This window comes from Carassius gibelio, chromosome B22 (genome assembly GCF_023724105.1).
Source record: "Carassius gibelio isolate Cgi1373 ecotype wild population from Czech Republic chromosome B22, carGib1.2-hapl.c, whole genome shotgun sequence".
Taxonomy (NCBI): Eukaryota; Metazoa; Chordata; class Actinopteri; order Cypriniformes; family Cyprinidae; genus Carassius; species Carassius gibelio.
The window spans coordinates 21,790,175-21,803,243 of record NC_068417.1 but is presented as its reverse complement, the minus strand read 5'-3'; the positions used below and the strand labels follow the sequence as shown (position 1 = coordinate 21,803,243).

At 34.9% G+C, this 13,069-nt stretch overlaps 2 protein-coding genes across 2 annotated transcripts in view; one reads left to right on the top strand and one right to left on the bottom strand.

Moving 5' to 3' along the window:
* Window positions 1-9,836, top strand: part of LOC127987917 (guanine nucleotide-binding protein G(o) subunit alpha) — a 28,351-nt gene extending 18,515 nt beyond the window's left edge. Inside the window, exons 5-9 of the mRNA XM_052590371.1 lie at window positions 648-776; window positions 5,911-6,040; window positions 6,231-6,302; window positions 7,796-7,883; window positions 9,590-9,836. Coding sequence (XP_052446331.1) covers window positions 648-776; window positions 5,911-6,040; window positions 6,231-6,302; window positions 7,796-7,883; window positions 9,590-9,780 — 610 coding nt within the window. The 3' untranslated portion in view covers window positions 9,781-9,836. The remainder of the gene's footprint in view (window positions 1-647; window positions 777-5,910; window positions 6,041-6,230; window positions 6,303-7,795; window positions 7,884-9,589) is intronic.
* A 787-nt stretch (window positions 9,837-10,623) lies between these two features.
* Window positions 10,624-12,690, bottom strand: LOC127987918 (neuropeptide B-like). The gene is made up of 2 exons (XM_052590372.1): window positions 12,319-12,690; window positions 10,624-11,681 (listed from the first exon to the last, which is right to left on the bottom strand). The coding sequence occupies exons 1-2, from the start codon at window positions 12,586-12,588 to the stop codon at window positions 11,553-11,555; spliced, it is 399 nt and encodes a 132-aa protein (XP_052446332.1). The 5' UTR covers window positions 12,589-12,690; the 3' UTR covers window positions 10,624-11,552.
* Window positions 12,691-13,069: the final 379 nt, after the last annotated feature.

Here is a 13,069-nt window from a genome sequence, read left to right as displayed (position 1 = left end):
TACGTAGTGCAGGCTCCCAGATAATCCCTCTCTTTAGCACATCAGCGTTCAGAAATCCCCCCACAGATCTGCTTATATTGTATCATGCTGTGTTTATATTCATGCTGGTAATTAGCATACAGCGCGTGTTTCCCCCGGGCCAGTCTTATCACTGCCACAGACACTTACTGCAGTCAGAGGTAAAGCTGCTTACCTAGACAATGAGAGACGGCCCTTAAGGAGAGGGTTTTTCCCACAGAGACCTGATTATGAGAGGTGAGGAGCCGCATATGCTATCAAGCAACCTTTTTACTGACAGGTTGCTGGAGTTAAAACCTAAAACCTGCTGGTATCAAAGTAGGAACTGTTAAGGGGAGGATAATGTCCGCCATGTTTCAATTCTGCAGGAAATAAGTCTTGTGTCACTAGCACAAAACAAACTTGTGTAAAAGCACAAGATATCGGTATCATACCGATTATCAACCGATATTATAGTGTTGTTGTTTTTTATTTTTTTTTAGCAGGTCTTGTTTGTATGTTTGGATATTTAATTTATTTCTCCTGTGACATATGTTGAAAACATTTGCATCTAACATTCACTTTATTTGAGTGACCTATTTTTTGTCATACATTTTGTTATTACTTTTTCTGTGTCTCTCTATACCCAGCTTTTTTGAGAACATGGGCCGGATCATCGCCCCCGATTACATGCCGACAGAAACGGACGTTTTAAGAGTCCGACTGAGAACCACAGGAGTGATTGAGACACAGTTCAAAGTCAAGCACCTGGTCTTCAGGTAAACAGTCTCTTTATTGTCAGTTTGTTCTAATTGCTCTTATAAAAGGTTGGCTGTGACTGTGAATCATCAAACATAAATGCTTTTTCTATTGTTTTCAGTTGAAGTTTGTTTAAAAGTAGCTAAAATAGCAAATGGGAAAAAATTTGGGGGTTTTCCTTCTCACAGCAGGTTTTCATGATATTGACCATGTCAGTATGGGCGGCATCCTCCATCTCTCATTATCTTATTAAACGTCACCTTGCATGACGTTCTGACGTATCGCTCCATTCGTCAATATCCTAACTGGCATTATCAGCATTGAGCACACGTTCAGCTTTGATTTGGATGCAAGACTTGTTTTGAATTTCTCTAATGAGTTTTTTTTCTTTCTTTTTTTTTTCGTGGGTATGACGTCTCATTTTCAACTATATATATTTCAACAAACAACTTTCGAAGGTATATGCTAATCATTTGTTTAGTTTGAACCAGTGTTATTTTAGTATCATTGGTATACTTTTTAATAGATTTAATTTTTATGTATTTTGTTTTCATTTTAATTCGTTTTTCTAATATGTAGTAGTTTTGCATTTTAAAATGTCTATATAATTTTTCATTTTAAATTAAATAATTTTTTCATTTTTAAGTTTTAGTTTTAAGTTTGAGTTTATACTGTTTTAGTTGGTAAAACTAGTTTTAGTTGTACTTAAACTAAATAAAAATGAGGAATGCTGCCTTGTCATGTAGAATAAAAAAAAAAATAAGTTATTTTCTTTGTAAATTCGTGTTTATTTTATGTCAGGGATGACATTTCTTTTATGGTTTCAGCTTTAGTTAAAATTGCTTTATGCACAGTTTACTCGTAAATCCCCCCTTTGTTTTCTTAATTCACAGTCACAATGACTTTTGATCCTCAATGTCAGAATGAAAAAGTTTCATGCATGTTCAGTGTACTCTCAAGTTCAACATTAGACAACCAATAAAACGATTGGAAGGTTTCATGGGAAATGTGAGTAATTTTCTGCTTGGCAGCTTTTACCAGCCATTTGAATGTTAATGGAGACATTTACAGCTTTGAGATGCCATAGACTGTTTGATATGGCATGGAAAGATGAATGTTTTGGCATTTGGTGGAAAGCAACTGTCTTTGTCTATACTTTTACGTTCGCTTCTTCTTGGGCTTATTCTGCCCTGAGAGTTGGCTAATTTATTGGCTTCAGCTGAGGGCTTCTGCAATAACATTTATATTGCGCTACTTTGCATAATGCTAAATCTAAATTTTCCATGGCTTTCATGACAGTTTTTAATAAAAGGGCTTCAGATAATCAAAACAAGATGACTTTAAAAATGACTGTGGGATGTATGTATGTTTGAAACGCCAAGTTGAACTCCCATCCATTAAGTGATCTTTACAGTTCAGTCTTCAAAAACATTCATTTTTCCATCTGAAGTGTGAGGAGAAGTAGTGATTCTGTTCTCTTTGTTGGGTTTTTAGGTTAAATTATCCTATAGAGTATAAATATGAGCAAAAATCCCATAAACCCTGAAATCAGAGTAGAAGTCAGAAAATTAAGAGGCTCTGCAATGGCTTTACGTTTGTTATTATCTGTGAGCTCTATGAAAGCTGATGTTATGGGGAGTAATTGTTATATGAAATCTGTTTAGTTCCTATTGAGCTCTAGAGTGAATTAATTCGGTGAGGAATAACTTACTGTCAATCTTCGGCACGCTCGGCTGCTCGTCCTTATCGCAGCACTTCACACGCATCCCGCGCCGAAACCTCAAGATCTTTATCATATCACTGGATTCACACCTCATGTTTGATATAAACACCCACAGCTGCATTTCACTTTCCTTGCCTTGTACTAAATAAATCACTTTTTACATCAAAAGTTTATTTTTACATTTGTGCATTTATTTAATTATGAATTTGTCTATGCATATTTATTTTATTTATGCGTTTATGGATTTATTGATGCTTTTATTCATTCAGTTTTTGTTTTATTGCCGCATTGATTGTATTTACTATCTATAGACAATAAAATGCTCTTTCTTGTGGCCATGTAAATGTTATAGTACAGTTTTAAATAATAATTGCAGTATTCATTTTTGCCCATAATTTTACTAATTCCAAATAAATTCTGTAACATACTACCAGAAAAAGAGTAATGTTTAATTATTTATTTATGCTTTTCATGCATTTTTAATTGCAATTTTATCTTTTTTCTATTTTTATATAATGCATTTTTATATCTATATATAAAAATTTTATTAATTTAATTTGTCTAAAAAGACATTATGTCCATATGTAAATATAACACCACAGTATTTTTTTTATACATATATATATTATTTTTGTCTTTTTAAAGCTGCGGTAGGGAACTTTTGACGCTCTAGCGGTTAATAAACAGAACTGCTTGCGTCTTGCGGAGGAACATCGTAGCCGGAGCTACTTCTCTCTGTTTATGTCTATGAAGAATCACAAAGGTACTGGGTTACTCCGCCGCGGTACCCCCGAAGCAATCTAAAATAGTCTGAATATAAACACTTATTATAGGTGCACCCTAGTGATTCAGGACAAGCTAAAAACACGGTTTGGAAAATGGAATCATGGTGTACTCGCTTATTATGTTAATTTTTCTACATTTTGAACACAAACAAAGTTACGGACCGCAGCTCTGATTGGTTGTTTCTTACCGGGAGTGATGTATTCCTGCATATGGCAATAGGAGCACTGGGAGGAGCCAGAGGAGCTTGATTTTTTTTCACAGATTGTCTGTCTCATATTCTACTGTCAGGACATAATGACAGGTTTAACAAATATGTAAAAAAAATCCATTTTTACAAAAGTTACCTACTGCAGCTTTAAGGTTTATTTTTGGTGTTTTATTTAGATAGGACAGTAGGTAGACATGAAGCAAAGTGGGTGAGAGAGATCAGGAAAGGTCTGCGAGCCGGGACTCGAACTCGGGACGTCTGAAGCACAACGGCGCTACATGTGGCCCACGAGGCCATTGGTGCCGACTTCATTACTCATTTTTGATTACGGTTTTGCACATCTTGATGCTTAATTTCAAATGTTCTTATTTGCAAATAATTTGTGTTTAGCTTGTCAATCGTAAAAGAGCAATTCATTAAATGAAAAAGTATTTTCTTCCAGTCATTATTATATGCAATAATCATTCCATAGCTCATTTTTTTACTGGACATGAATAGGAACAATATGGTGTTATAGGTTCGTTGGTCAGGAAGTGATGTGATTGTTTTTGTCTAATGAAATCTTCCAACCAGCCACAAAAGCCGAAATCTAAAGATCAGGTGGCTCCGGGTCACCCTTGACCTCTGAGCCATAATTAGCGGTGTTATGATCAGTGAAGTGACTTGTGTTTTGATTAGCGTGTTTAACACCGCACGATTCTCACCTTGTCTGCTGTGATTATGAGGCCACATCAAATCATCCCATAATTAAACAAAGGCATTATTAAACCGTGTGTGCTGTTGGAAAAGATGTGACGGACGAGAAAGAGCATGAAAATAAACTGGTTTGATTTTCTTGTTTAAATTTCCTGCTGGATAGCCAATAATATACAACCATTGTTATATTCCGATTTACAACTATTTATTCATTACATAACTGTTTAGAGATATTTCAGTTCACTAATTTAGGTAAAATTCATTGCTACATTTAAAGATTTGGATTACTTTTAAATCATTTAACAGTTATAGGTGGTGTATATACAGGAGTTATAAATATTCAAATTAATAAATATATTCCTTTATTTTATATAATTCTAAAACATTAATATATGAATCTAAACGCAAGTAAATTCTAAATATGTATAGTTTTAAATTTAAATACATTTAAATACTGAATTAATAGTAGTAATAATAATTTACATTTGAATATAGATATTTAAATTATAATGAATTCTGAGTAAATTGAATGTATAAATTAGTGCTTTTAAGTGATTTAATCACATCCAAAATAAACATTTTTGTGTAAATATGTGTGTGTAATGTGTATATTTATTATGTAGCCTGTTTATAAATACAAACGCATACAGTATATATTTTGAAAAAATGTATATGTATTTACATGTATATCTTTATATTCACATAATTTCTAATAGATATTTTTAATATATAAACGTAACATTTTTTATGTTCTTAAATGTATACATGCATGGGTGTGTTTAAATAAACATAATGAAAATATACACAGTACACACTCATATACTGTGTAAACAAACTCTTATTTTGGATGTGATTAATCGTTTGACAGCACTTATCTAAATATATTTTGTAAAATCATGTAGGCTATGCTTTGTATTTTGAATTAAAATGGTCACAGATTTTCCCATTAAACATGATATTGCAGTTTGTTGTAAATAAAAAATAATGTAGCAGTTCATATTGTAGTGTCAGCATCAGCTATGTTCATGATTCAATTCATTTGTCAGATAATTATGGGAAACCCTCATGTATTAGTGTCCCATAAGGCAAATATAGATTTCTTTTTCCATCAGGTTTGAAGTGTGAGTATTGATAGTTTTCATTTCAGGCGTGTGGAGGAACCTTCCCCACAAATATAGTGAAGAGACGGCACAGGATGAAGTGGAAAAAGAAGTGGAGAGAAAGAACCATAGACTTTTACTGTTTGTTCATGGCCTTCTCTGTTTAGGAGACAAGAAACGCTCTTTGAGAACAAGCACTCCCCATTTTCCCGCTTTTTTTACATGTGTTTCAGAAACAGACGTGAAGAGGAGAAACCTGTAATAAAATGTCATGTTTGGAGATTTTATTTTGTTTTGACGCCTCTTTGCTAACTACTAGCTAACAAGCTAACTCTTTTAGTGTCGTGATCTAAAACGCATTGAGGGGGAATTTGGTGGAGATTGTTAATTTGAGAAGCTCGTTTGATGACCTCAAGAGCCCTTTGGTCTGGTTTTCACATGTACGGATGCGTGTTGCTAGTTAGCAACATATTATTAGCATAACAAATGTGACGCTGTTTGTAAAAGTCATGTTCACAATCCATTGCACTTTTGTAGATGTACTCAAGGTTAATTGGTTTTATATTGACTATAATGTGTTTTGGGGTCATATTGAGGTGTTTCTTTTCCGTTTAGGACATTTAGTCTCTTTCTCTCCACAGAATGTATGACGTTGGAGGCCAGAGGACAGAGAGGAGGAAGTGGATCAGCTGTTTTGAGGATGTGAGGGCCGTGCTGTTCGTCGTGTCTCTGAGTGGATACGACATGACGCTAGTAGAAGATCCATCAATGGTAAGAAAACACTCATACTTTTGCATTCATCTACTACTTTCATTTTACAGTATTTAATGTATAAATGTAACATTCTAAAACTAAAATCTTTCTACTTAATTTATGTATCTAGATGTTATTACAACACACAAGACTGTTCACATGCACTGACCTCAGCTTTTCCGACTTTTCATCCTGTGCTTTTGTTCAGAATCGACTTCAGGAGAGTCTCAAGCTGTTCTCGTCAATCTGCAATAACGTCTTCTTCAGAAGTACTTCTATGGTAAGAAACGGCTCAATTAACAGAGAGAGCTCATCCAGTCTCATCATCCCATTAACTCGAGAGGAGGTCAGTGGCGTCAACCAAGAGATGACGCAAAACAGGCAACATATGTGACAAAAAAAACCCAGTTCATTATATAAATGGTGAACATAAGTGCCTTGTTTAGTTTATTTTATTTAATAGTTCGCATTTACGAAAAACTGTTAAAATATATAATATAATAAAATAAATAATATATAGTTTTCTGCCAGTTTTACAACATTTGCAAATGTTATCAGGTGTTTACTTTTGGCTTATTATATACTGTTTATATCGACAGGACTTTTAGCTCCGCTACTAAAGTTTGCGATGATTTTAGCGCTTTAACATTCTAGTTTTTAGATTTCAGATTTCATTTTCAACTTTCACATTTGTCTTTGTAAATATATAATAAACCGTAATCTTTTGTGATGATAATCTGCCTCTGAAATGAATTTTCCGTTTCTGTTACCGTTTTTGGTTAACTATGTTACCAAAGACTTTTTCAGTGAGTTCTTCTCAAGTTCTGGACCTTATTTGTTTTGCGATCACCTGATGAAAGAGTCTATCACTCGTTTAGACGGCACTCTTTGTGGTTTCGTTCATCTGAGCTTCTTCAATGATTTCACCGATTACCGTAGCTTGCTTTGGTAACCTCACCTCCAGACTTACCATCTTCCCTCGTAATTACAGCCCACGTCGTCAGTTAGCCCAGACTTTGTTTTAATTGCCCATGTCGTTTGGTAATTAAGCTAGCAGGCATAATTTAGGTCGTCCCCGTGGGTGATGGTGGTCCGCTTGTTGTCTGTCTATTTATCGTACGCCCTCCGTAAACCTCTTTCCGTGTAATGAGGTGCGCTAACTGCCCTTGTTAAGATGCATTTCATAGCCACGTTAGTCATACTCTGTTGTTTTGAAACGCTGAGCAAAATCATCACTGGACTAAGTCGTTAATTAAGCCATTTTACTGAGCCGAACTCAACGTTTTTCTCTTTTTCTGTCATCTTTTGTGGACACTGAGGAATACAAAAGGAAAAGTTCACCCGAGTTCATCCAAAAATGAACATTTGCTAAAAATGTACTCACCCTCAGGCCGACAGGATCTACATTAGTTTGTTTCTTCATCAGATCCTCTATAGTGAATGGGTGCTGTCAGAATGAGAGTTTGGACTCTCATTCTGACGGCACCCATTCACTGCAGAGGATTCATTGGTGAACAAGTGTGATATTGTTATCTTGAGTGACCTGAGGGTACTGTAAGTGCATTTTTGGTTGAACTGTTCCTTTTATAATCTCTTTTTGTCAAGTCGGTCGTTTTAACCAAAAAAACTTTCACTTTAAAGAGTTTCTAAAGCTGTTGTATGGGACTAATCAGTTCTTGTCCTAAATGATTGATGTTACAGAGCGAGTGGTTGATGGGTTTTGTCCGTCTCCATACAGAATTGCGTGCAAGTGTATCTTTTTTTGTTTCACAGATATTATTCATGAACAAGATTGATCTTTTCCAAGAGAAGATTCTCCACTCCGGGCGTCATCTGCGGCATTACCTTCCCCAGTTCAGAGGTGAGAGACGGATCTGTGATTACACATGAATCATGTTTACTTTCTCTGCAGACTCTTGAAAGAAAGTGTGTTATTTACTTCAGATGCTTGCAAAGTCTTATTTGTTTGCTCATGTCTTTTTATTAAAAAAGCACCGAGTTGGCAAGCATTTCTTCTACTGCCACTAAATATTATTCATTCTCTCTGTATTTGTGTTGTTCACTTTGATTTAGTTGTTTGTTTCATTAGTCTGCTTTTTTCTTTTTTTCTTTCATTTGTTCTCATTTTTTTTAGACATCCAGTCATTTTAAACATTTGTTTGGTTCATTAATTATTTTGTCATTTTTGTTCTCTTTTCTGCCCTTTGTTCTTTTTTCCTTGATTAGTTCTTAGGATTTAGTTTGTTAGTTTGTTTTTTCTTCCACTCCTTTGTTCTTTTGTTTTTGATGTTTTTGTTTTATTTTCTTTTGTTTATTCATTTTCTTTTTCCAAATAATTTTTTCTGTATTTGTTTGTTCTTACTTTTAAGTCATTTGACTCTTTCTTTTTATTTCAGTCTGTCATTTGTTTATTCTTTTTTTCATTCTTTCCTCTTGTTCATTTGTTTATTCTCTTTCATTGTTCATTTTTTATGTTCTTTTATTTGTTGGTTTCAGTTGTTTTCTCCCTTTTATTCATTTTTTTGTTCATTTGTTTCATTTGTTCTTTCTTATTCATTTGTTCTAGTGTTTTTTTTTTTTTCATTTTTGATAAAATGTTTTTGTTGTTCTTCAATTTATCTGTTTGTTTTATTCTTATTTGTTTGTTTGTTCTTGCCTTAATTCAATTAGTTCCTCTTTTTTCATTTATCATTTGTTTGTTCTGTCGTTAACTCATTTTTGTTTGTTTTTCACTTTCATTTAAGTAGTTTTTCCTTCTATTTTGTTTATTCATTTTCTTTTCCAATTTGTTCATGTTTGTTCACTCTTCTTGATGTTTTTTGTTTTAGTCACTTGTTTGTTTTCCTTCTCTTTGTTCTCCTTTTCTTTTTTGTTGATTTTTTTTCATTTGTCTTTTTTTATTTTGTTCTTTTGTTATTGTTGATTTTTTTTATCTCCTGTTTGTTTTATTCATTTATATGGTATTTCAATGTTTTGGTTGTTTGTAGTCATATTCTTTAAGTCTTGTTCTTTCTTTCTTTCTTTCTTTCTTTCTCTTTCTCCTGTTTTTAGACTTCCTGTAGCTTTGTCCTTCCATTTAAGACCCAATCCACCGTGTCAGCTTGAGTTTGTAGTTTGTCCGTTTAATCAGCTGGAATGGATCCCGTAGTTTTTACCTCAGGGAGAAAAGGTCAAGACGGACAAGGCTGGACATTTCTCGCATGATATTGTCTTCCCTCCTCCCGCTCCTTTAAGACACTTGTATATGCCAAAGTTAATTCCCCTTCAGATAAAAGATTACAATAAACCCTTTTCACAACTACATTTCACCTGTTAATTCAGACAGACCCATAAATGCATGCTTCATGCAAATGTCAATTTAGCATCGGAGGTTTAGACATCATCAATCTTGGAGCCCTTTGGAGCAGATCTCATCAGATATTCATAGACTCTCACTTCATTTATTTTCGTTCTCTTTATATATATATATATATATATATATATATATATGGGGAACACCTCAGCAAATCAGATATATCAAATGAAGACCCTTCTTCCACAAACCTCTCCCTGTGTTTTTGTTCACAGGAGCTGACTGTGACGTGGACGCTGCCGCCCGGTTCATCGCCTCAATGTTTGTCTCTCTCAACATGACGCCTAGCAAACTCATCTACCACCACTTCACCACAGCCACCGACACCTCCAACGTACAGGTGGTTTTCCAGGTCGTTATGGACACTATCATCAAGGAGAACCTGGAGGCCGTGTCTCTGCTCTGAGAACCATTCCTCCTTTAAAAACTCAATAAAGACTCACGGATGAGCCCTTCACAGTGCTGATGGTATTTATTGTATATGATGCTCTGATATTCATCAGAATGCACACTTTTCATGAAGCAATAACTGAATGAATGCCAGTTTATTTTCTTCTTGCTTATATAAAATAAGTAATAAAAATGCAATAATCAACCCATATGAATCATATATTATGTTGTGGAAGAGTATAATATGGATTTAAAGAGTAAATGGTGCTGTCCTTTGAGTGGTCGAGTTGCTCGTCCAAGCATCCCATAATTTTCCACCTGACATCCCCCACTTCCTGTGTGTACCTTACCATGGTTAATCATCACCTATAAAATAACCTTTTCCCCCTGTGTAAATCTTTGTCCAACACAGTCCATTCAGAGATTGAACACCCTGTCAGGGTCCAGTGTTTTGTTTTTGAGGGGTTTTTCTTTTGTTATGAATCATCTTTTGTTTGGGATGCAGCACTTTTATAGTTGTTGAGTGTTGGTGATTCAATCTGAAATGGTTTTATTGTACCAAGGTGAGCCAAACACACATACACACATCTATATAAAGCATAATCGTACCTGTAGCAAATGTTGCTTTACACCATTTATTCATTGAGATTTAGTTGACATAAAATGTGTTTTTGCTATTTAAATTCTGTGTTGCGCCACTTTTCGTGGTATATTCCAATTACTATTTTATAAATGCAAGAAAAAAAATATTAAAAACTAACATTAATGTTTTTTGATATTTAGTTTAGTACTGATTTCTTGTACAGTGACTGGTATGAAACAAATCAGGCCACAACACAAGTGTACACCGGACGAACAGTATTTCTTTCAAGTTTAATAAAATAAAGAAAACATCTTTGAAAGTTTTTGCTCATAACAGTGAACTCTTTTTATGAACATTTAATACATCTGGAAGTAGGTACAGGTGACGGGTGGGCGCAGAGGGGAAAAGAGCGAACAGAAAATACCTCTCCGTTTTGTTTCTGTGGATCACCTATTTTTCCATTTACTAATTTAAAGCAGCAAACTTCACATTGTGTGAACCAGGGGTGCTCAGAACTGCTCTCCACGATCTAGTTTCCTGCTAAATATAGTTAAAACTAAGTGCGTTCACACTGGAAGTGACTTGAATTCGGTTTGACTTCACTTTGCTATTTACTACCCTAAAATCATCTCTTTACTGTGCATTTTATGTTTTGATGATCAAATTTCATTTGAAGAGGAATCAAGGGTTTTTGTGTATCACTGACTTATTTTTAACGTTTATAAGACCTTGCGCGGCCATTAAGTAACCTGAATGTGCGAGACTTCCGGTTATTTTTAGCCGCTGGTTATGCTGCTTGTATTATCATGTTATTTAAATGCTGTGTGGTAATTATAATCATACTGGTTTATAGTGCAACTAGTTTTACTGTTTACTTCACTTTAAAAAAATAATTATTTAATTGTTCCCGTTCCCGCTGTTTTCGAATGGCGAATCGAATCTCTCGCACATTCATAGAACGTTCGCTGCTTCGAAATAAGGTGGAGGAATTTATAGTATCACTCATAAAGAACATGTTTATTATTGGTACATGGGCTAACTAAACTTTGCTGGAAAGTGTATCTTCAGGAGCAGCGCTGAACACCCCTGGTGTAAATCAAGTAAACATTCAACGTCAACAGCGCGCCTCACTGCCTTGGCTGTAAATACTCCTGAAATGGAAGAGACTTTGGGTCGGGGAGGAGGAGGGGGTGGACCGGTTCCGCTCAGGAGGTGAAGCAGTCCAGAGAGTCGAGCGACAGAAACACTTCTGCTTTGCACCGAAACGTGCTTGAACCGTCCTGAACCAGCTCGCAGCTCTGAAGGTTTGGGGAGATGTCCTTTACGCAGATGGCCTGAGGGGAAAAACGTAATGTAAAACGCTTGAATAGGAATTTCTGTGCAGGAATTGGTCCTGTCTTTTTATTTAGAAATACCAAGTCTCTCTCTCTCATATATATATATATATATATATATATATATATATATATATATATATATATATATAATTAGTTATTAATCAAGTCATTTCATTATTTCAAAAGATGCTGAAGGCAACAAAAATATAAATTTTTATGGGTTTTAATGTTAAAACAACATTTTCATTTGTAAGACAATTTTAGCATTTGAAAATATAAAAGTAGGCTAATATATATATATATATATATATATATATATATATATATATATATATATATATATAATATTCATATTTCAATCCATATTTGAATACACATCAAGTATGATTCGTATTGCATTGTAAATTGATCGATAGTAATATTTTATGTAAATATGAAGAAAAATATTTTGTTTAATTTTTTTTTTTCAAGTTACATATATATTTCTAATCAAATACTAAGTAACTTCTCAGTTAAGCATTGGGCTATAATGTTACATTTTTAATTTATAAAAAAATTGCATAAACTTTTACATAAACAACATTTAAATAAAGTATATATAGCCTATGTTTTTCATCAGTATAGTAGAATTTACCATGTTTTTAAGAACTGGAGTTTGTCTGCTGCTGAAGTCGGGCATCACGCTGTTGGAGACGCCGGGGGTCTCGCTACTGTCCAGCGCTGATTCTGTCTCAGATCTGCGCACATAGGGCGACCTCCGGATCCCGGACAGCAGACCCGAGGCTCTCCCGACGGAATAATAGCTCGGCCCGGTGGACTGCTTGTACCAGGCGTCTGTGGGATGGCTGGAGATGAGGATGGAAACAACCACGAACACTAGCACGGATCTGACGGACCTCTCCATTGCGCACTGAACCTAAACGCGTATGCTGTGGTCTATGATGCTTCGTAGCTTTCGGATTGATGATCTGCACATCTGGAGTTTATATATATACCCCTCGGAATCGTGATCTCGTTCGTCATTCCCCACTAGATGATTCATATTTCCGGCCAATAGGATTGATTAGCGCGTCTTAGCGCGTTTGGAGACGGCTTGGGGAGCCTTTAACGTCAGTTGGATGTGATGTGTGACGGTTTAATATTGTTTCTCTGCCACCGAACCTGTCTATATTGATCAATAAACGTCTTTCTGGCGTCACAGCGCAAATTAGAAAAGAGTAAATCCCGCGCGTAAAGAAGCACATCAAAAAAAGTATAACAATATCGAATCATTTTTAAATAATTGCTAAAGGAAATCTAAGTGCGTAGTACCTTAAAATTAAGTCTTATTAATAAGTGATTTCAAATATTGATTTATTGACTCCTCTGTAATCACCTGTTGGCAG